At 31.3% G+C, this 25,706-nt stretch overlaps 1 protein-coding gene and 2 pseudogenes across 1 annotated transcript; 1 reads left to right on the top strand and 2 right to left on the bottom strand.

Annotated features, from left to right (window-relative positions):
* Positions 1-9,809: 9,809 nt before the first annotated feature.
* On the bottom strand, positions 9,810-11,610 carry LOC108858192 (cysteine-rich repeat secretory protein 34-like). The gene is made up of 2 exons (XM_057011159.1): positions 11,260-11,610; positions 9,810-10,379 (listed from the first exon to the last, which is right to left on the bottom strand). The coding sequence occupies exons 1-2, from the start codon at positions 11,608-11,610 to the stop codon at positions 9,924-9,926; spliced, it is 807 nt and encodes a 268-aa protein (XP_056867139.1). The 3' UTR covers positions 9,810-9,923.
* A 5,359-nt stretch (positions 11,611-16,969) lies between these two features.
* LOC108860936 (cysteine-rich repeat secretory protein 34-like) lies at positions 16,970-18,734 on the bottom strand (annotated as a pseudogene).
* Positions 18,735-19,828: 1,094 nt separating this feature from the next.
* Positions 19,829-20,759, top strand: LOC130494842 (uncharacterized; annotated as a pseudogene).
* The last annotated feature ends 4,947 nt before the right edge of the window (positions 20,760-25,706 follow it).

Below are 25,706 nucleotides of genomic sequence, written 5' to 3'. Positions count from 1 at the left end.
AGAAAATGTGTAATTTTTTTATATAAAGTCAAAAGTTTCCAGTTATATTAAATATTTTTGATTCGGAAGACTTCCGAAGTCTTCTCACGTAAAGAAAAACATAAGAAGACTTCCAAGAAGTCGTCTAGACCTTAAATATAAACCATGAATTCAAATAACTAACTAAATATAAAAAAAATTCATTAAAGTTAAATTCAACTTAAAAAGTGTTTAATATACACACAAAACTAAATGAATATAAGTAAAAAAAAACTGAAAAAATGTTAAGCTTCCAAAACTTCCAAAATCTAGCCCTAATAATACATACAATACTACAACACATGTTACCAAAACATAAACCAAAGAATACCATGACTGAGTACATTCACTCATCTATGTTGAAAGTAATTCAATTTTACTATATAATAATTTATATCATTTTCAAAATGTTTCTAGAAAACTTACAGAAACTAAGACGACTTTTTGGGGTTTTATTCGTAAAAATGAATTCTGTTTTTTTATTTGATCATAAGAGGCTGTTTGTAATTTCACAAAGTATTTAAGTTAATTTTGCATTTGATTGAAGTTTGAGTATATTTTGCATTTAAAATCAAAATCTGAGTCATATTTAGGCGTGTCAATTAGGGCTGACCCGGCCCAAACTCGTTAAGCCTGCAAATATTTGAGCCCGGCCCAGCCCAGCTTGAAAATATTTTAGGCTTAGAATTCAATGCTCGGCATGACCCTAATAGGGCTATGGTGCTTTTCAGGCTTTTGGACTTTTCATAAAAACATTTGTCAATATCACTTCTATCGTTTTAATACATGTAAATTTTTATTCAAAAAATCAGTTTTAACTTTTTGTTTTAAAATATAAAGTGAGTTTAAATTTTTTTTATCAAAAATGTTTTACTTTTTTGTATGCTTTAAGAACATATTATAAACTATCCAAATTTAATAAGATTTAAATAATCAAATATAAATTTAAACTAAACATACGAGAGAATAAAATTTATGATAAACAAGATCAAACATTTCAGACTTTGTATGTTAAAAAAACTGTTATAAAAGAAGAAGGTACATTTGCAAAATTTAAAATATAATGATCAAACAATAAGATGCATTAAAAAGAGTGAATTAGGTGAAAAAACAAAAACAATATATAAATTCGGAGAATACCCAAAAAAATAAAAATATGGGTACAAATATTTGTATTGAACAAACAAAATTACTGTTACAGCTCTGGGTGAATGACAAGTTTTGCTTTAGATGTACAAACAAAAAGAGAGACCTGATCACCTCCAAAATACTTTTTTTTTGAACAACTACTAAATTTTAATCTCCTAAATTTTATTATTATTAATGAGAAAGAAAAAAAAGGAGAAAACAAAGAAGGGGGATGCATAGAGAGACATTGAGAGAAGAAGAAAAGTGGAGATCTTGTCTTTTGCATCATAACTAGGTGTTTTCCTGCACCATGTGTAGTAAAAAAATTTTAAAATATTTTTAATAGATAAATATAAATTATATTTAATTTTTTAATTAATAATTTAAATTTTCTTTTTTCTTATCAATATTTTAATATAAATTTAATTTAACTAAACATTAAAATTAAGATAAAAGCAATTTTGTTTATTTTAAATTATATTTAAGAATGTGCAGGTATATATATAAAATTATAATCTTAGGTAGATTTTTCTATCTATTTATTTTAATTAAATATATTATTTAATATGTAAAAATGCATTATTGTCAAAAATTAAAATTAAAAAATATTTATAAAAATTATATATAAGAAACTAATGATTTTATGATTTTAATTTTTATAATTTTCTAAAAATGTATACATTTTTGGAAATTTTATAATTTAAATGATATTTCGAAATTTGAAATGCGATAGTTGAATATATTTATTTTAATGATGATTTATAAGTTATTACCATATTCTAAAAAATCGAAAAATGTAAATCGAAAATAAATGTAATATATGAGTTATTACCATATTTTAAAAAATTTACCAAAAATATAAATTAACATTAAATATAATTGTCTATGTCATATTAATCTATAAGACATGTCATCAATTTTAATAGCCATGTCATATTATTTTTGTGAGAATGATTGTAGAGAGGACATGTGGCAAAATCACTTCTCAAATATAGTCTAGGGGATGTGGAAAGATAATTTAAAAATTGGGAAAATTGCCAAATATAACTCACAACTTGATTTCAAATGCAAAAGTATACCCAAACTTGAATCAAATGCAGAAGTAACTTAAAAGACTATTGAAATTACAACCAACCCCTTATGACCAAACAAAAAAAACAGTTTTTTTACGTTTTTAACCCCAATAAGTCTTCTGGCCAGGCGACTTTCAAGTAAGTCGTCCAGACGACTTACTTGAAAAGTCGTCCAGTATAGTTAATCTTAAAAATAATTTATAATTTTTTTAAAAAATATTTTGATAAGTGAAAAATTGAAATCATGTAATTAAGATATGTTAAAAGTGTTATAAATTAAAATATAACAAAAGTGAATTGTTTTCAACATAGATGAGTGAAAGTAGTGAGTCATGATATTCTTTGGTTTAGGTTTTGCCAACATATGTTGTAGTATTGTATGTGTTCTTAGGGTTAGATTTTGGAAAGCATAAAAGTATTTTTGAAAAATATGAAATTTACCCAAATGTGTTTATTTATGTGTATATTAAACACTAAGCAAGTTTAATTTGATTTTATAACTTATTTAGTTAGTTAATTTTAGTCAATTTAGTTTAGGGGTTAAATTTAGGGTCTGGACGACTTACAAGTAAGTCTTCTAGACGACTAGACGACTTACAAGTAAGTCTTCTAGACGACTAGACGACTTACAAGTAAGTCTTCTAGACGACTGGATGACTTATAAGTAAGTCTTCTGGTATAGTTGATCTTAAAAATAATTTATAAAATTTATAAAAAAATATTTTGATAAATAAAAAATTGAAATCATGTAATTAACATATGTTATAAGTGATATAAATTAAGATACAATAAAAGTGATTGTTTTCAACATAGATAAGTGAAAGTATTTAGTTTCCCGCTAAAAATATTTAGTTTCCCGCTAAAAATATTTGAGTTTCCCGCTAAAAATATTGAAGTCTTCTGGACGACTTACAAGTAAGTCGTCTAGGAAGTCTTCTGAATCTAAAATATTTAACCTAATTGGATTTTTTGTCTCCCTATATAAAGAAAAATTTACACATTCACTCTCCTCCTCTCAAATGGCTGCAACAAAAATGTAATGTTCATCATTCTAAAACTCTCAAACCTCTCTCTAATCTCTTTGAACTTATAAACACCAAGCTTATATCAATTGATTGTTTTTGTCTCATGTCTTTCTCACTAATTTATCTTGTTTTTGCAGGTTTTCATCACATGATTCTCATCTTCCACTCATTTAAAGGTAGATCTATTAATTTTAGAAATGTATTTTTATGTCTCATTTTTCTTCATTTTGTAACTTCTTGTTGCATAAAGTTCAAACCTTTTTCCTCAAACTAATACTCTCCAAAGCCACTCTAATCTCTTAAACTTGAAAACACCAAACTTTATATGAATTTTTCAGTTTTGTCTCATGTCTTTCTGAATAATCTATTTTTTTGCAGGTTTTTAATCAGATGATTCTCAACTTCCACTTGGATATGTACGTTGTGTGTTCTATATAAGTATGTTTATCTAATCTTCCACTCATTTTCTATGTTTTTAAGCCATTTGAACGTTTTTGGATGTGCAGATTTTTCAGATCTGGATATGCAGGTTTTTCAAATCTGGAAGACTTCTGGGACGACTTCCAGGAGGTCCAGACGACTTCCAGGAGGTCCAGGAGACTTCCAGGAGGTCCAGGCGACTTAAAGGAGGTCCAGACGACTTCCAGGAGGTCCAGAAGACTTTCAGAAAGTCCAGACGACTTCCAGGAAGTCCAGACGACTTACAGGAAGTCCAGACGACTTTCAGGAAGTCCAGACGACTTCCAGAAAGTCCTCTGGATCTCCTGGAAGTCTTCTGGACCTCCTGGAAGTCGTCTGGACCTTCTGGAAGTCTTCTAGATCTCCTGGAAATCGTCTGGACCTCCTAGAAGTCTTCTGGACCTCCTGGAAGTTGTCTGGACCTCCTGGAAGTTGTCTGGACCTCCTGGAAGTCTTATGGACCTCCTGGAAGTCTTCTGGACCTTCTGGAAGTCGTCTGGACCTCCTGTAAGTCGTCTGTACCTCATGGAAGTCGTCTGGACTTCCTAGAAGTCGTCTAGACCTCATGGAAGTCGTCTGGACGTCCTGGAAGTCTTCTGGACGTCCTGGAAGTCGTCTGGACCTCCTAGAAGACTTCTGAAGAAGTTTTCTTCCATATTAAGTGGATTCTAAGCTTGTCTTTGTAGAGAAATGATATATAATAGTTTGTTTGTGGTATGTTTTGTGATTTACATGTGTACTCCCTTAGTTGTGACATTTTTGTAAAATCATTAATAATGTTTCCCAAGATGTAATATATGTAATAAATAAGAATGTTGGTAGCCTCATACTGATACAACATTTTAAGAAGCATTTTAACCATTGTTCCAACTCATAACAATAATCATCATTGGTTTCTATAACAAACATACTTAAGAGATGGAAAAAAATAATAGTAACTAGTCAAAGCATAACACATTTTTTACAAGTTTGTGTTGAAAATGTTTTTTTTTGTAGAAGACTTACCAGTAAGTCGTCTGCTAAATCTTTTGTGTATAAGACTTATCAGACGACTTACTAGTAAGTCTTCTGTAATTGTTAAATCTTCAGACTTGTATTGTTTTATACACAACATCTGAATGCTTTTATTCTCCATATAATGCATGTATCTAACGTGTTATCTGCAAAAATTCAAAATAAAACACATTAACAAAGATAGAACATGTATGAGTTAAAAACATATTAGCTAGAAACTTTGAGTAACATGAATATTGGTAACCTCATATATATCATCAATTATGTTATAAATTTCATTCAGTATCTCCAATATTGATTAATATACATGAATTAATAAGAAAATGTTAAAAATTCTTTATATTATTAGAGAAAATGAAAGTTTACTAAACATAAGTCTGGAAGACTTACAAGTAAGTCGTCTCGAGAGGTCATTTTTGCAATTGACTTTTAAATGGGACGACTTACTTGTAAGTCGTCCAATTTTGTTTGTTAAAAAAAACTCCAGACGACTTACCTGTAAGTCGTCCAGGACAAATAGGTTATTTTTACATTTGACCGAATTGTGTCAGATATTTGACTTTTTCTGGACGACTTACTTGTAAGTCGTCTCTGGGAAAACAGAAAAATCAATATTTCATTATTTCTAGACGACTTACAAGTAAGTCTTCTCAGGTTAGTTTTGCAATTGGAAAATAAAACTTAAATATTTAATTTTTCCTAGACGACTTACTTGTAAGTCGTCTAGTCAGACGACTTACTTGAAAGTCGTCTGAGATAAGTAAGGTTTGACCAGAATCTCAGAAAAAAAATCCGGACGGCTTAACTTAAGTCGTCTCACTGGACGACTTTCAAGTAAGTCGTCTAACTGGACGACTTACAAGTAAGTCGTCTAGGAAAAATTTAATATTTAAGTTTTATTTTCCAATTGCAAAACTAACCTGAGAAGACTTACTTGTAAGTCGTCTAGAAATAATAAAATATTGATTTTTCTGTTTTCCCAGAGACGACTTACAAGTAAGTCGTCCAGAAAAAATCAAATATCTGACACAATTCGGTCAAATACAAAACTAACCTGTTTATCCCAGACGACTTATTGGTAAGTCGTCTGGAGTTTTTTTTTTTAACAAACAAAACTGGACGACTTACAAGTAAGTCATCCAGTTTGACCAGAAGACTTACCCTTAAGTCTTCTACAGCCAGAAGACTTACGGGTAAGTCTTCTACATCCAGAAGACTTACAGGTAAGTCTTCTACAGCCAAAAGACTTACCTGTAAGTCTTCTAGGCGAACAGATCTGGAAAAAAAATTCAATTTCATATCTTAAATTAGTGAGATGACTTCTTTAACACACATAAGTCTTTTCCAACCACATAGAACCTCAAACGAAAGTAACCCACCAAGAATCATAAGCTTGAATGGTTCTATCAACCATAAAAATTTTATAATCAAAAACTTGAGTTTTTTTGGATGAATATGGAGACAAAGTGAAAGAAATGTTGTTTTTAGTTCATAACAATTGGGAAAAAGAGAGTGTAAATCGATTTGAGATGCATTAAGAGCTTCAAATAGGTTGTTCATGGTGGTTAGGGTATTGATGGCAATGGTAATCTTGTAAATACTTGAAGATGATGAGGTTGAGAGAGTAAAAATGTCACTTTCGGAAAAAAAGAAAAAAAAAATCAATGGCAGTTTCGTGAATAATGTGAACCTGTGGGGTGAAGAGGACAAAAGAAAAATTCAAAAAAAACATAGGTTAATTTTTGTATTTGACTTTAAGTTTTGAGTCAATTTTGCAAAAAGCCCTTAAAAATTTCAACTTTTTTTCTTTCTTTTCTACTTCTTTCAAATTTCAGAATATGACCTACAAGAATTATGAAATTGAATCCGCATATACCAATCTAGGTCTTTCTTTTTCTTTTCTCTCAACACAAATTGCAAGTCTCCATCTCTATGCTGTCTACAAGAAGTTTTGTTCTTGAAGGCTTTTGACTGAATTGTATTGATTTGAGGTTTAGTACAATATAAAAGAAATACAGCTATTTTCCTTTTTAGCTGTATATTATAGTGTTCTGAATTTCATAATCAATATAAAACAATTGCATGTCGGCTAACTTAAAATTTACATTGCTTATATAAAAAGAGCATGTGTTTATAATAACACAGAAAGCTATACTCGTCAGATATGTTTAGAAAGGTGGATAAAACCCTTTTATTGGACCATCATTTCATGTATCGATTGGTGAACATGACTTTGGTCCCACAAGGTTATGATCATGATTCATCGTTCTACGACTATATGAGTCCCTCTCGAGGAATTGAAATCCTACAAATAAGTGAATCAACAACAAGAACCAAGATTTGTGTATAGTCGGATAAAACTTTATATAAACTTTATATGTCATTAAACATGATATTAGCTTTAACAAATCTAAAAAACACCTGAATTTTTTCTCTAGTCGGATAAAACTTTCAACGTTCAGCTCAAAATAATATTAACTATCAATAATATATGTTAGTCGTCTAACAATAAAAATTTTAAGTTATTATATGTTAGTAAATAAATTAACGGGCTAACAATAAAATAAATAACTAATTCAAATATACGCGTAAATATAGAAAACATTGTTATGTGTTATTAAATATGTTAGCAATCAAATAATAAATATTCATATATATATACATAAAATTATAGTTAGCTAAAATATTTATTGAATCAAATAAAACCAAAAATTGATTTTTATTATATCAAATAGGATAGATAACCTTAATAGAAATAAAATTGTATAAAAACTTAATTTTAATCAATTTTGAATTATAAAAAATAAACAGGTACATATTTTAATATGAACAAGACTTGGGTTCACCCCCTATGGTGAACTCTCAAATTCACCTCAAGTCTTAGCACCAATCAAAGTGCCATGTAAGATTAGTTAAAAAAGAAAATAAAATTAAAAAGAAAAAAAAGGAAAAGAGATAAAAAAGACGTCGACTAATTTTTTTAACGCCATCAATGACTTCTTCCTCATCACCCACACATGATATTGAAAACTTATTCATCACCCACACAAAATATTGAAAGCTTTATTTGTCAAATTGGTGTCTACAATCTTCTATCATTATACCCTAAATCTAAACCCAAAACACTAAATCCTAAACCCAAAACACTAAACCCTAAACCCTTGGGTAAACCCTAAATCCTTGGGTAAAAAATATTCCAAAGGTTTAGAGTTTACCCAAGGGTTTATGATTTTTCCAATGGTTTAGGGTTTAATGTTTAGTGTTTAGGATATATCCAATAATTTAAGGTTTAGTGTTTTGGATTTACTAATTTGACAAACAAAAGTTTCAATATTCTGTTGGGTGATGAAGAAGAAGCCATGGATGGGGTTAAAAAAATTAGTCGACTTTTTTTTTACCTCTTTCCCTTTTTTTTATTTTTAATTTTGTTTCCTTTTTTAACTAATCATACTTGGCACTTTGATTGGTGCTAAGACTTGAGGTGAATTTAAGAGTTCATCATAGGGGTGAACCCAAGTTTTGTTATTTTAATACAACATTACGAATAACGAAATATTTCAAGTGTTAGAAAAACAATACGAAATATATGTTCTCTTTTAAATTTATGTAATCAATACATATGAATTATTTAGAGAAATATATGTATGAATTTTTTTCTTCCAATTTTTAGTTGATTTCAAACTCTATAAAATTAAGCCTTGAAAACATGGTGCGTAAAATTTGGTCTAACCTAGTTGCTGACAAGTTTTAGCATTTAGATATTGACAACAGGGACAGTAGGGTCATTGCACCATAGAAAAAATAGCGGGAACACTTAAAATATGTATTTACCTAAATACTAGATAATGTTTATGTGTAGAATGCAAATACTTTTGAAAATTTTCATATCTTTTTGTTAGAGTTTGGATCAAAAATATTAAATTAATATGTTAATGCTAATAATGATTTTGTTTTCAAAAATGATATATTTAAACTAAAATATAAATTTTCGAGATTCCAGACCGGTCCTAACCCAAATGGACTTAGTCCGAAAACCCGATTTTTTTTGGGTTTATAAAACTAAGCCAAACCTGATAATTTTTAAGGTCAGGTGGGTTCGGGCTGCGGATTTCGGCCCTAATTCACATGTCTAGTCATATTTTGCAAATTCTCTATTATCTTTCTTTTCTGAATAGTAATTTCACTTTATTTTTGTTAACATGTTATAATAATTTTGTTTAATAAAATTTAACATTTTACAATGGAAATTAAATTTTATATTATTTTACAACTTTTGAATTAAATATAAATAAAAATTATTGATAAAAACTAAATTAATAAAATTGCATAAAATAAAATAAAATATCATTAAAAATACAAGCTTATAAAATAAAAAGTTGTTATTAGTAATAAAACAATTTTTTATATATTTAAACCAAATGAAATAAGCCTTTGTTTGCAGAATATAAAATGATGAATTTTAATATATAACAAAAAAATATTATAAAAATTGGCTTCTTAATAATTACAATGAAAAAATGTCATAATATTAATAACCAATAATATTAAAACACATGTTTTAACTTTTTATTATTTTGAAACTAAATTTCGATGCTCAATATCAATGAAATACATGTTATAATCTATAAACAAATTGATTCAGATATACAACACTTTGGCAGACATATTTAATTTTCAACTTATTCAAAGTTTTCAACAGCATTGAATTCACGTAAGTTATGGGACATGTTCTACTCAGAGCTGCTAAGAGAAGATAAACCGGGTTGGTAGATAATGCAATGCACAATAAAAGGTACGAGGTTAAAAGAGCATCACTTGGGGATTGTGAAACTCACTTTTCAATCAACAAACTCTTGGATGTGGAGAACATAATGACAGTAAGAATTAGCAGTCTTATCACTCACTAAGAGAGTTACCAAACATCACTCATAAACATATCAGCAATCGACTGAAGTAATTAAAGCAAAACTATCAAATACTGAGGATGAAACACAAGTCAGTTGGGTGATAGACTCAAGAATTCCAAGCCAGTCGAAAATCGATGTTTTAAAAAAAAAATCAATTTTGATCTTCTAAACAATTTCAATTGATCTATTTTTAAACACTATTTTTATTGATATATAGATATTACATTTCAGCAAAAAGAAAAAGTCAAGATAAGTAACATATAATTAGAAATTATGAAGAGGATGTATTTAACACCACCTTAAAAGTGCTTAACAAATCTTAGAAAAGGGTATAGTTCATACCTTACATCACAGTTCGAACCAAAAACTCTCGCTCCTTGTTTAATGTCATCATTCTTGAAAAGTTTTGTGATACTCCATGTCAAACAAGTTTTACAATTTATTGTTAGTTCTATACATTGCACCATTGCATATAATGTATTTTCCCCGAGCTTTTTTTTCCCAGCCGCGTAAAATATGACGCGAATGCCGTCTCTGGTGGTTTTCTCGAGTTTAAGTGTTAGCTCAGAGAAAAAATCCAATGTTTTCTTGGCAAACAGTTTTGCATCCCCTCTCACGTTGTTTGGATTGTGCATAGAAAAAATATTCTCGTAATTAGTCTTGCTTGGATTTTCTATATAGATCGTACTAACATAGAGAAAACATTGGTCGTACCATATCATTCCTCCTTTGATACTCGGACATCTCTTACGGAACTGCAGTATACAATCATATATGTTTTGTATTATTTTAAATGATGATTTAATATTTCAATGAAAGCTTTCTTCTCCTAATTATTTGTAAAACAACTATTTTGATTATTTGGAGAATGTAAAAAATTAAGGATTTAAAGAAAAAGCACATGTATAAATAATTTTCCCAATTGCATTTGATATAAACATCTTCAATATAAGTTCGGCTTCTACATAATCTAAGATAAATTGTGATGTCTATATAACTAAACAAATTTGGATATCAGAAATTTCAGCATATCTGGACTCGTCAGATTCATGTTCGATTATCCATATCTGGGTCCGTGATTTTGGGATATCTAGATAAGGGACAACATTCTAAATATTAACATAAAAATCGATATTCATATTTAGACACATATCCATAAAAATAGTGATAAAATATTTATAATAATAAAATATCATTTTATAGTATTATATAAAATGAAACAAAATATGCCAAAATAAAATAAAACATTTTAGAAAGTAAAATTAATACTAGAAATCATTTAACATAAATTTTATGTATAAAATTTATGTTATCTTGAAAAATTTATTAATGATATATATTGTAAACATATATATAGAATACATAAATCGCTGATCCGAGATTCTATTATACGTATAAGACCTTCCAAATATCTGGATATTCGGAGTGGAGCCTAACAGGATTTCACATTGGATCCCCAGATATTTAACAACTGTCCCATTTCTATCTTTAACAAATGTTAAACTTTATCCGCTATTTTGTTACTTTAGTCTAGTATTTGTTTCATGTAGTAAATTCTCTGTTGGCAAAAAGATACAGTTTTACATCATTGCAAACACGTAATCTTTATATTTAAATGTATAATGGTTTATTTACCCCCAAAATTGCGGTGTCAAGGCATGTACGACATTTAGACCCATAAGATTTAGATCCATAAGAGTCACCACGACATTGGAGAACGACGGAAGCAGAATTTTCTGCCGTGGTTAGATTACTTTTTTGTGTGAAACCGACATTCTCAAAAGGCCTAGTACGAATGTAGTGGAAGATCCAGTTGAGGTTTTTCTCGTACTCACTTCCAGAGTTATATTTCCCTTGATTAAAGAGGCATTTGTGGTTGAGATATTCATTAGTAAGGTTCAGTGACGAAACACTATGTATCATGAGAAATTGCATGGAAAAAATAGGAAAAGAAAATCGTTTGGATAAAGAATATGAAAATTTCATTGTTATAGATCTTTTATTTCTTTACAGTAAATGTTGACTTTTATAAATGAAATGTTGAGATTGACATATATATAGGAACTCAGAAGAATTTAATTGATTGTTCATGGATAGAAGGAAAAAAAAAGTTTGCATATTTGCGGCGATTGAAATGGAGGGACAAAGAAAAGGTCCAAATTGAATTACTAAGTTTAAACTCCTATAAATAAATCAAACTGATACAAAACATTTGGTGCACCACTCTTGAAATCAAACATACCTTTTAATACTCTACTAGTATTATCGACGTTAAGTTCTTTTTTCTTTTGCTAAAAGGGTTAAGTTTTAGCAAGAGAAAAATGAGATAGGATAATGCAGATATAGTTTCATCTACACTGTTAAATAGGATAATGCAGAAATAGAATAATGCAGATATAGGGTTAACTTGTCTTGTCATCAAGTTTTTTTCTTCTAAAATTTGATGACTTAAGGAAATTCATACTACAACAACAAAAAATGCAAATTTTTATATATATAAACATGAAATAGGATAATGGTAAACGCACATGCACGTGTTTTTCAAATAATTTAAATATACATATATGTAAACATGTAATTTGCTGATAAAAGAATTGAATATAGTTTTTTACCTTAGTTGCAGATGATTTTTTTGGGGGTTTTCCATTATGTTAATGAAGACGTAAGCTCTAATTCAAGTGCCATCGTCAATCCTAAATATACAAGACAAAATCAACTATTAATTTTTAGAATTTTTTTTTTGGTCAAACTATTAGTTTTTAGAATAATTTGCTAAATTGGGTCAAAAAATGAAGTCTCGTCCTTCTGATGTTTTATTTCTAAATATTGTCCTAATACCCTTTAACTTTGAATTTAATACATTTTTAACCTCAGACTTTGTTTAAATATATATTTAGTTAATAATTAAATATTAAATTAGTTAAAAATTAATAAAAACTCACACACAGATCCCTAAATCCCTAACTCAGTTTCCCCCTCTCCCGATGGTTTACCTTTTGATCATTCGAAGCAAGGAAACATAAAGTTTAGCTTTCATCTCTTATGGTTGAATGAGGTCGAGAGTCATGGTCTCTTATGGTCAGTGTTTTGAAACCTGACCCAAATCCGCGGTTGAACCGGTAAACCAAGTGACCCGAAATAAATCTGGTTTAGATTTTGTGAAAAACCCAAATTTTAAAAACCCGCAAAGACCCGTAAAATCCCACCAAAACCCAAAACCCGGTACATATATCCAAACTATTATTTTATATTTTAAAAAACATTTAGAAAATATTAACTTTAGTTTCTATATTTTTATTTTCATAACTAATATATTATTATAAAATTAAATTAGTTCATTTATTAACCCGCGGTTCAGCCGCAGTCGACCCAATGACCCAGTAAATCGTCAGGTTCAATGTCCGGGTCGGTTTTTAAAACATTGCTTATGGTTGAATGAGGTCAAAACTATTAAAAAGTTTTTTAGAATTTCGTAGTTAAAAAATTGAACCAATCATATTGTCAACAAAATCACGTTTTTAATTATTCAAAAAATTTAAATTAAAAGTATTTATTTTAATTTTTTTTTAATTTTTCAGTTAAAAGCATTTTAGAGAAAATAGGACAAAAATGGGAAAGGTGTATTGGGACATCATGTATGATTTTTTGGGGTATTTGGCAAATATCCCTAGTTTTTCCTGAAAATTTACAGTTAAATGTCTAAAAAAGGAAACAAAAAATGAAGAATATTTAACAATCATCAGACTATCATCTACACGCCAAACACCTCTCTGAGTAACCTTTTTTTTTTTTTGAAACAGAGTAACCCATTTTCTAGTAGCCTCATCTAGTATATGGAATAAGGTAAGAGTACTCTCCAGTTTTCCAGTAAAGATACAACACTTGCAACCCCAAACTACTCCGTGAATTAAACCACATGGAGGAACTTTACAGTGGCGAAACTTCTCTACAATAAACTGATGTTGAGTCTCTATCCCCTCTTGAGCAATACATGGCTGGGGATACTAATCTAAGGAGTAACGTCTTCCATGTAGACAGGATTAGTTACTCTGCATGTCACAAACTGGTCTCCTCTAAAATAGGATCCATCCTGCGTATGAAGCACATATAAACAATTAAGCACTGAAACCGATTATCAGTCACCAGTAAGACAATAAGTTCATAAATATATCATGTGGTTAACTGAAACCTGGATTAAAGATTATGGTAGTGTCTTTGAAACTGATTTACAACGTCAAGAAACAGAGGAAGACTTTTATTCTACTCATACAAAGCAACATGAACTACATTCCCAAGCCCCACATTTTGTTCTAGACTAGAACATACGAAAAGGTATAAATTGGATTTTTTTTTCAGAAACAGATGAAACTATACAATAGTTTAAAACTGCTGAAATAGGTGTTATGTAACGGTGGGGCAGAGAAAAAAATTATACCTTTTGGTAAGGGAATCAATAAACAAAAACCGCTTCCAAATACAGCTGAAACACACAAAGACAGATACACAATGAGAGTTAGACTGGCATACCGGTGATCAAGATGAGGTGTGTGTTAAACTACATAATTAAGACGGGAGGAACCATTGTGTGGAGTTGAGAAGGTGAGTTAGTTTTAACACACACCTTGTAATCAGCTCGAGGTCGTATCAGAATCCCGACTTTTAGTGGTTTATATGCTTCGTCAAAGTGAAGCAGCCTGAATAACACAATGATTTAGATGATAAAATGGCAGTAAGAACCAGCAGCATCATCTTCACTCAGTAGGAGAGTCAGGAAACATCATTTATAATCATATCAGCAATCGGCTGAAGTCTTTAAAAGAAAAGCTATCAGACACTGATGATTAAACATAAGATTTGTTGGGTAATAGCCTCAAGAATTCCAAGCCAGTTGAAAATCATTGTATAAAATAAATATCACTATGGTTTCGTATTCCTTCCTGGTTAATGACTCTGCCTTTGGCAACGTCATCGTTCAACAAAGAATCAGACAGGGCAAACCCGCTCTCATGTACATCTTTATCCTATATGGGGAAGTACTCTCAGGACTTTGTCGTCAAGCCCAAGAAAGCGGCTTGATGACGGGCATCAAATTAGCAAGACACTTCATGGTGCATCCTAACACAACTAGGCTGTCTGTTAGCTCGCATTCTACTAGGAAAGTACTGCAAGAATGTGCATTTTGGCTCAGTCGACTGTGTTCACCGTCAGCCTCTCATGGTTGTCAAGATTGGGAAAATGGTATTTCCACAATTTGTGGAAAGAAGCCTGGATATCCACGATGTAACATCCCGAGTTGTGATATGTGAAAAGGCTTAAAGGAATTGATTTGACTACCTATGTCACCAAAGTTGACTTACCTTTTCCGTCACACATCCGTTTAGAACTCCAGAGTTAAGCGTGCTTGGGCTGGAGTAGTGAAAGGATGGGTGACCTATCGGGAAGTAATTCGCGATACCGTATAAGTGAAGCCAAAACACGGGGAAAGGTCATGTGGTGATTGCAGGGTCAGTAAACAATGATTTTGAGCCTTGGAAAAATTAACGACCGACCGTCAGATAGGATGGGACCCACTGGCCGAGAGAGCGGGCGTGGGTGGCTCATTAGCCGTGGGCGGGTCGGGGCGTTACAAGTGGTATCAGAGCTGGTAAACCGTCTCAGTTCTGACCTGGAAGGCGTCTTGAGACCTGTCGTGGGGCGCAACGAGGACGTTGTGTTCTTTAAGAGGGGGTGAATTGTAACATCCCGAGTTGTGATATGTGAAAAGGCTTAAGAGAATTGATTTGGCTACCTGTGTCACTAAAGTTGACTTACCTTTTCCGTCACACATCCGTTTAGAACTCCAGAGTTAAGTGTGATTGGGCTGGAGTAGTGAAAGGATGGGTGACCTATCGGGAAGTGATTCACGATACCGTGTAAGTGAGGCCAAAGCACGGGGAGAGGTCATGTGGTGATTGCAGGATCAGTAAACAATGATTTCAGGCCTTGGAAAAATTAACGACTGACCGTCAGATGGGATGGGGCCCACGGGCTGAGAGAGCGGGCGTGGGTGGCCTATTAGCCGTGGGTGGGTGGGTGTTACACACGAAGTCTCAACTCTGCCCATTTAGACCTTGTAGAGAGCAGAATCAAGATACGGTAGTTGCCGATCTCCTAACTCACGATTCTTCTTGCTGGATTAAGAACAAAAATAGAGGAATTTTTTTCTGGACATCGCCCCTCAAATCATGGTATTACTCCAAGTCTGATGGGAGCTTAAGATTCCTCATGCTTGTATGGCACAAAGTCTGGAATTTATTATGTGAAATCTGGGTATTTGGCTTTGAATGATATGCATGAACATTCCCTTTTGGATCCATCACTAGCTGTGGCTACGGCCTGGCATAAATCTGTTTGGTCTGTCACCACATCACCAAACTGAAGCTCTTCCTGTGGAAGATGCTTCGTGGAGCTCTCCTCGTTGGTGCCAATCTCTCTCTTTGCAGCCTAACTACATCATCAAACTAGAGCACCCGAAACTGCACCTTAGAGTTTCAGTACGCTCTCTTTCTTTATCTTCTCTCTTCTTGATCTGCCTTTCCACCTAGGGGTTCTGCTGGTTCCTTTGGACCACGACGAAACCAACTCGTCTTTGAAAACTGTCATATTGCTGCAGGTACCACCATCTCCAATGCTCTATCGGCAGCCCGGGAATGACAGCTGGCGTAACTGGATACTCTGAACCTTCTTGGGAACTGTATCCCGTCTGATGTACTTGTTCTGCTACCTCCTCTCACTTAGATTTGAAACACAGATGTAGCATGGTCTAAATAATCAGGAACAAAGGGACTAGGGTGGATGGTCGGCCAGCATTTACCGGATTCAGTAGTTCGTGAATCCAAGTGGGTTCTCTCTGTTTCATCACCTTTAATGGCTGAAGCACTTGTCATGCGTGAGGCTATCATGTCGGCAAAGCAACGACTTTTATCCAAAGTATGGTTTCCATCCGACTCTCAAGAGCTCATCCAAACTATTAGCTCGAAGTCCAACCTGATGGAGTTTTACAAAGTTTTCAATGATATTTTATCCTTGTTTTTCACTTTCACTATTTTTCTTTCATTCCTAGAGCCCAGAAAAGTTTATCTGATGATCTGGCGAAGAATGCTATACATTTTTGTCTCTGCTCACTGTACTAGACATCAATCTTTATTAATCAGTTTGGTGTTAAATAAATATCAGGTTTGATCTCCTGAACAATTTCTTTGGATCTTTTTCTCTAAACATTCTTTTGATATATGAATATTAATAAAAACTAAAATAAAATTAAAAATTATGAGGAGGATGTATTCATCACATCCATAACAATGCTTTAACTTTTAAGAAAAGGGTATAACTCATACCTTACATCACAGTTTGTACTCAAAATTCTCGCTCCTTGTTTAATATTTCCATTCTCAAAAAGCTTCTTGACACTCAATGTCAAAACAACTTTTACAATCTAATGTTAGTCCTAGACACTGCACCATTGCATATAATATATTTTTTCGAGCTTCTTTTCTCCTGCCGCATAATATATGAGGCCGAAGCCATCATAGACGTGTTTCTCGACTTTAGTTCAGAGAAAAAATCCATTGCTCTATTGGTGAAAAGTTTTACATCCCCTCTTACATTATTGTGGTTGTGCATAGAAAAAATATTCTTGTAGTTAATACTATATAGAACTTCTTCACCGATCGTAGTAATATATAGAAAACATTGGTCGTACCATATTATTTTTCCTTTGTTCCACGGACATCTCTTACGAAACTGCAATATACAACCATTTATGTTTTGTATCATTTTATGTGATGATTTAATATGTCAGTGTAAAGCTTTCTTCTCCAGGTTATTTGTATATTAAATTATTGTTTTGATGATTAGGAGAAATTTCCAAAATTAAGGACTCAAATAAACTCCACACGTGTAAACAATTTGCTACATTTATTAATATAGTTACATAACATGTGATCAAAAAAACATCATCAATATAATTCATGTTTCTACACAAAATTTAATTTTAAGTTTCAATAATAAAATAGATGACAAAAAATATAACTAAGGCTGAAATGCACCTGGATATCTAGAACTTTTAGGATATCTGAATCATTCAAATCCTTGTTTTCACTATCTATATCCGGATCTATGATTTTTGAATATATAGATCATGTATATTTGTCTAAATATTTATATTTACAGTGAATATTCATATTTGGATACAAATCCATACAATAATATTAAAATATTTAAAATAATATTAAATTAAATATATATAACATTATATAGATTAAAAATATTTTTACAAAATATAATATTTCAAAAACTAAAAGTGATATAAAAATATAAAAATATATTTATAAAACTTGATGTTATCTTTCAGAAAAACTATTAAATATATTATAAATATACTTATAAAATCTAGATCTGTATATTCAGACTTCAAAATCAAGATATCTAGACCTTAAAATCAAGATATCTGATTTCAAAATCAAGATATTTGGATACGGCTTTTACTAATCCGAGATTCTATAATACGGATCCAACCTTCCAGATATTTGGATATTTAGAATGCATCTGAGTGGATATCCCCAAATCTTTTAATAATGTTCCATCCCTATCTATAAAAAATGTCAAATTTTGTATGATGATTTATAATTATTGATTATAATCTGATTTTCATGTAATCATTTCTATTTTGGCCTAAAGCTAAGGTTTTATAGCACCACAAAAACATAATCTTTATATTAAAATGTTATGACGGCTAATTTACCCATGCGACTGCGATGTCGAGGCATGTATGACATTTAGACCCATAAGTGTCACCACGACACTGGGAAATGATGGTAACAGAATCAGGAGATGTTCCAATATTTGTGTGTGTGAAACCGGTCTCAGCATACGTGTCATCACGCATGATTTCGAAGGCACGGTTGAGGTTTTCTTCGTACTTACTCCCTGATCTATATTTCCCTTGATTAAGTAGGCATTTGTGGTTGAGATATTCATTGGTAAGGTTTCAGTGACGAAACACTACGTATGATGAGGAAAGGCATGACCAGAATAAAGAAAACAGATAGTTTAGATAGAGAAAATGAAAATTTTATTGTTTTAGATTTTTCTTATTTTTCAGTAAAACGGTGATTTTGGTAAATGAAATTTTGCTTTTAACATATTTATATAGGAGACTCGAGAGGATTTTAATTAATTTCTCACTGGACAGAAAAAAAGAGTGTATATTTTCGGCCGTAGAAATGGAGAGATAAAGAAAAAGTCTAAATTCTGAATGTTTTACTAAATTTAAACTCTTAAGAACATGATACCGGATAACTTCGAGGATGTGACCCTTAGTCATATTCCTCGAAGTAGAAATGGTCGTGCGGATGCTTTGGCAAAGGAAGCTAGGATGAAAGGATACATATTTTCCCATATAGATCAGACCCGGACAGACGGAGATGCTCCCTGGAGAATCAACTCGTCTAGACCCCATTTGATCTTAGTACATTGGGTAGCCGACAAAAAAAAAAAAAACATGATACCAAATTTTTCGTGCACCACTCATGAACTAAATGGACTTTGTAATATGTTTTAGTTTGTAAGTATATTAAGTGTTTTGCAAAAAAGGCTTTAGTTTTTGTTCAAAAAAAGATTAAAACTGACTTAGATCTAATTAAAATTTTCTACAACTATATATTAACTTAGTGCTTGGGAACCTTTGGCACATGCCAAAACCCGGACATACTCTATGTAACTAAGGGTTTTTCTCTCTTTACCTCACCTCTGGTTTGGCCCTTTCTACGGGTAATTATCTCCGTTTCTGATTACACGTAACACATATGTGATTGAGACAGTGATTGGTCCATACGTCATTTGCAGGCAAAACAGAACAAGAGTTTCTTTGTTTTCAAATTGTCCCCATTGTTGTTGTAATGGATCCTCATCGTTGCTTTTTATGCAGGGTAATCTGAAATCCCCAGTGCATCATTCATTCGAGAACCTTCCCTCGTTTGGCTTATGATATTGTCAAGGTTGTGTATATACATAGGCTGCGGTCTGATTCTTTCTCAAAGTGCTTGAAGATGATATATGTTCGTGGATACTAAGAGCACAATGTATCTGAAACTGAGGGCCATTTTTGATATGTATTACGAAAGAATAAGAATTTTGCTTTTGTTGGTGTGGTTCTTGTGAGACCATGAGAATGGAGACTCCATGAAGTTGAAGTAAGATGTTAAATAGGGATAGGTTCCATGGTATTGCTGATTGTGGCAATAAGATGAATGAAGAAATGTTTGCACTCAGACAAGGGAGGAGTTTTCAGATGATTTCTTGAAGAATTATATTGCTCAAAGGAAAGCTAGTAAAAATTTTGTGAAGAGTCATTATGAGGATCTCAATCGAGTCTTCGGGATCCAGAGAGTTGATTCCGGTGTTTCAGATGTTTCTGACTCGCCTTGGATGTACCAAACAGCATCAGATGTTTCCTTGCCTTTAAAACTGAAGGTTCTTTGCAGTTTTAATTAAGGGAAAGATCTTACCAGTCTAGTGATGGGAAGCTTAAATACATTGGAGGCGAGTCTGATAATATCATACGTCTAAAACATGTTGTTTTGAATGAGTTCATTCAAAAGACATATGCCAGGAGAAGATCTTGATGCACTAATCTCCGTTCGCTCAGATGAAGATCTACTTCACATGATTGAAGAGTATCAAGAAGCTGAAGAGAAGAGTGGTTCCAAGAGGATAAGAGTGTTTCTTGTGTCTTTAACTGAGACACGTAACAAGAACATAAACCAAAACAGTCAGCATACATATATTATACATTATCATCATCTTTCAGCTCTTAAGCCTTTGTGGATGCGAGTCCTCAAAAGAGCAAAAGTGGGAAAAGTCAAGCAACAACACAATTTGGAACTGCTTCAGGTTATAGCCCAACCTTCAGTCTTCTAGACTCTCCTACTTCTATTCATTATATGCATGGGATTCAGATACCATATGACCTTCCATCTCCTTCATCAGCACACAAGAGATCCAATACATACACTTCGTACTTTGTTAATCCATATGGAATCTATGACAATAACTTCCCTTTCATGGTTGCTCCAAACCTCCATGGCAAATGGTGAGAAAGAAGTCACCTTCTTTGGCAATGTCGCTTGGTTCAGAGAAATGGGAAGAGAGTGACTTCTCTTTCAAGAATCCAGAACTAGGAAAAAACGACATTCAAGTTAACAATTGGATGAACTATGAGGATCCTAGTACCATAGAGTGGTCAGGATTACTTCCATTGGTTCACTAGACTCTGGAAGCTCTGTGTTCTCTTTATCTACCACTACCAACGAAAATCTTGCTGATATTTTGGTTAGAGAAGACAATCTTGATGCACTCCCATGTACACAGAGATCTCTGATGATCTTTCCAAAAAGAATCTGCTCAGTCCAGGGGTCATAGTTGAGGATGTAACAAACGATGCTACGATTGTTCCTCGTGTACATATTAAGACAGATGATAACAACTCCTATACAAGAGACGGAGAGAACACACAAGTGTGTGTTATAAATCAAGAACGGAGGTAACTTTTTTTTTTCTAGTAGAGTACTCTTTCTGTGGCTATGATGCTATCTTTTATCATGCAGGAAAAATACTGAAGATTCAATTGGAGAAGCTCGAATCTATAATTTACAGGTGACAAAATGTTTTCAGGCAGTTGGTTCTGTTTTAAGTGTTGTTTGTAATTTGAATTTGGTCTTTGTAAGTTCAGATTATAAAGAATACAGATCTTGAGGACTTACATGAGCTAGGATCTGGGACGTTTGGAACTGTTTATTATGGGAAGTGGAGAGGAATGATGTTGCAAGCAAGAGGATAAAGAATAGCTGCTTCTCTGGTAGATCATCCGAGCAAGAACAACATGTTTTACTTACCTAAGTCGACTTTATATCATGTGTCTCCTCCATTAGCTTCACACTGATGTTTTTGTACAGACGAAAGATTTCTGGAGGGAAGCTAGGATCTTGGCGAAGAGACTTCATCAACTTCTCAGATTCTGAAATGAGGCAATATAAAAATAATTAATCATATGGTTGTAACAATATATAAAGAATTATTAGGAAAAAACCAATTTAATTTGTAATCTCTAAGACATAATGTTGTATATGATTTAACAGATAACAAATTACATACCCGTTAACAGAATATATACCAGATAACAAAATATCTAGCAATTTTTTTGTTAAATTATATATCAGGTAACTAAACATGTACCAAATAACAAATATTTTATCGGATGACAAACCACTTATCAAACAAGGTATTAATTCATAAAATATGTATCAACTCATTTGTCAATTACCAAAATAGGTATCAAATAATGTACAAACTGATAAACAGCAAGTCTTTTGTACCATTATATTAACTCACAAAAATGTAACAACATACAAACTATGTAGTCAACACAATTGTCAGCTGGTTTATACTCTCTATCAGCTAACAACAAAAATACCATGTTATAAATCATTTAGCGGATAATAAACAATTTATCAATTAACATATTAATTCATAAACTATGTATCAAATTATTTATCATGTAACAAATCATTTAGCGGATAATAAACTATTTATCAATTAACATATTAGTTCACAAACTATGCATTATATCATTTATCATGTAACAAATCATTAATCGAGAGAATGTATCAAGTCAAAATCATGTATCACTTAATCTATCACATAACAAGACATATGTAAAACAAATGTATAAACTGAAAAACTATTATCAAAATATTTATCGGGTAACAAATTATGTATCAATTAATAATAAATATTTTTGCACATTTTAGCTACCACCACATCCTTTTGCTGTCTCGATAAACTTGTGTAAGAGGTAACTCTTAATTGTCTGAAATGGTGAACTTCTAATTTATCCTTCATGAAAACCATAACGGAAAAATAAAATAAATCTTTATCTTAATACCTAGAATCGAGACTACTAAATCGCAAGCATATTTCAGAATTTTCAGAGACATTAACACTCATGTCAAACCAAAACAATTAGAAAGCCAAAAGGAAAAAATGAAACCTGTATATTTTCATTCAAAGCAACCAACAAAACAAATTAAAATATGTTTTAAAAAGAAATTGATTAATATTTACCTGATAGTCATGAGATTTCTTCTTATGGCTCAAACAATTAGCCGGTTCACTTGCATTCTTCAAATCTTCCTCTCATAAACCAATTAGAAAATGAGAATGAAAAATATATAAGGAAAGATAGAAGAGAGAAGAAGAGAAAATAAAAAAAAATAGATAGAAAGTGAATAAGAGATAGAATCTACGATTTGAATAAAGATAGCTAGAACTTAGAACATACGCTGTAAATACTGACACAACTCTAATCAAGTTGGCTGGCTGAAAGCTGTCTATAAAGTTAAAATCGGACTCGAAAATATTAATATCAGAAGATCATGTATAGAAAGCTAATTAAGAATCCAATTATGTGTATGAGGACTAATTATTTCTTATTGAATCAAGTTTTGTAACTTCCACTTTCCATGACCAAAAAATAGAAATTGGGTTGATTATTTCCTTTGAAACACAGAAACTTTGATTTTTATTTTATTTTTTCTTTAAAAATATATTTTTGACTTTTTTAGATTTTGTCACATGTTAATTTTTGGTTCACCAATGACTTGCACTTCTTAACTAATAAAGTTGTCTTTTTTTTTCTCCTTTGGGGAAAAAAGACACCTGTCACGTATTTATTGGTTCTTATTTTGCATTGGGCTTCATTAGATGTGGGTTTCCTCTTATTAAGCCCGTTTCTCAGATACATGTATTCAGGTCCGTCAACTGGTTGCATCATCTAGGTCTGATTATCTTGGAATGGCCGCTGCTCTATGTTGATGAAGACGGTTGAGCACTCTGAAGCCGTTTCACCGTTTCATTTGACCATCTTTATCTATTCTATTAATTCTTCAGCATGACTAATTAATAAAAAGTTTGGTCTAACTTAAAAAAATAACTGCATAAAATATAACAATATCTTATTTAAACACTAACCATGTTCTATTTCTAACGAACAAAAACGGTTACGTTTTTTTCTGTAACAAAACGGTTACGTTTTTTTCGTCATAACATGTATCCATTGATTTATTTTAATCATTCTCACAGGTGAAAGTAACTCTTCGCTTTTACTAAGGGATTATGCAGCGAAGGTTCTCTTTGGGTGAACGGTCAAAATGGTTAGGTTGGTTTTGAACAGAATGATAATTTAGATGATGACAAGAATACTCTGTTTTAAGACAATCCTAAGGTGCCTGCCTGTCACAAATTCTTCCACTTTTTTTCCAGTTATCTTCCTAAAATGCTGCATTTGGTGCAAGCAAGTGACAGAGGTCTCACGGTGAAGACGCAATCCATGTCGGGGCAAAAAAATTCTATGGCCAAACTTCATTTGAGATGATGATGACGATGACTTAAGCTTTGTGAAGTGAAAACTGTCCTGATTTTTTTGAAAATAACTGCAACAATAAATGTGTACTTTTTTTTTTTGTCATCAGAATACAATAAACGTGTACTCTACTATAATTTTTAAATGTTATTTATAATATTTTTTTCAAAATTCATTATCATACTACAACAATATAACTTACATCTCACCCAAAAATTGAAATTTATTCAACCAAAAATTAATTTATTCAAATTTTAAATATTTTACATAGACATTAAATTTATCAATTAAAAAATTACATAATATTAAAATAAAATTTAACAGAGTTTAAGTGGACTCTTAATAGAAATAAATATTCATATAAATTAATTCAATTTAACGGATTTTAAATAGGTTATTTGATTAAAAACTATTTATTAAATGTGATTTTACTTAAAATTAGTGACGATCATATTAACCCATTTACGTGTATATATATATATTAAGATTTATTTTTCAAACATTTTTCAAAAACAAATTCGGTTTTCAGTGACGGCTGGATTTGATATTGGTTTTTTGGATATAACATTTTAAGATCCGTTCAAGTATATAAGTCAGGTCTTCTAGAGCATGAGACTTTGATTTTTGGGTTGATTCTAAATCAGGTTTTTAGGATACATGTATTTTTGAATAATTATTTTAGGTAATTAATAAGAAAATATAATATGTTGCAAACTTTAAGTTTAAAAATAACTTTTGAAATGCATATGATACAAGTGTATAGTTATGCAATTTGACATATTTAATATAGTTACCAAAAATATCAATATTATTAAAACAAGAACATGACATATTGATATATGTGTGGTCTAACTATTTTGATATAATTATTAAAGCCTCTTATAAATCATTTTAAAAAGATATTATACAAATTAAAAACAAAAATAATTAAAAACACAAATATAAAAATTAAACTTTTAAAAGATGTAAAACAAAAAATTTACCCGCTCTTTTAAAGGCGGATCAAAATCTATTCTATTAATTCGCCTGTATGACCAATTAATAAAAGGTCCTTTAGAGCATTGTTAACCGTTCGTAACTTCCCTCGGCATATGAAACGATAATTTGGGCTTCGAATATTGTTAACCGTTCGTAACTTCCCTATGTTCCTGTTTTTATGTTCAAATAAAAAAACAAATAATTTGGACTGAATATTGACAAAATGACAAAGCCTTACCATATGATACATGTACATACTTACAAAACTTATCTATTCTATTAAATTTATATCATACAGAATATGATTATACAAACACACAAACATAAAAATTATGTTTCTTTAAAAAATAAAATTAAAACTAAAACTAAACAACTAAAATTAAAATTAAAAATTATGATCATGATCCGATATTCTACAGATTTTAGTTTAACGGTTTTAAATAGATTTCTACATTTGGACCCGCCTTTTTATATTTTTTAGTTTTATATCCTTTTAGAAATTTATATTTATATTTATATGTTTTAGTCATATTTGTGTTTTTCATTGTATAACATTTCTCTTAAATAATTAATAGGAGGTTTTAATCATTGTATTAAAATAGTTTGACCATACATATATCAATATGTTATGTTTCTATTTTAATAA

This window comes from Raphanus sativus, chromosome 5 (genome assembly GCF_000801105.2).
Source record: "Raphanus sativus cultivar WK10039 chromosome 5, ASM80110v3, whole genome shotgun sequence".
In the NCBI taxonomy this organism is placed as follows: domain Eukaryota; kingdom Viridiplantae; phylum Streptophyta; class Magnoliopsida; order Brassicales; family Brassicaceae; genus Raphanus; species Raphanus sativus.
Note: the sequence above shows the minus strand (reverse complement) of the source record. Positions and strands in the feature narration are given on the sequence as shown.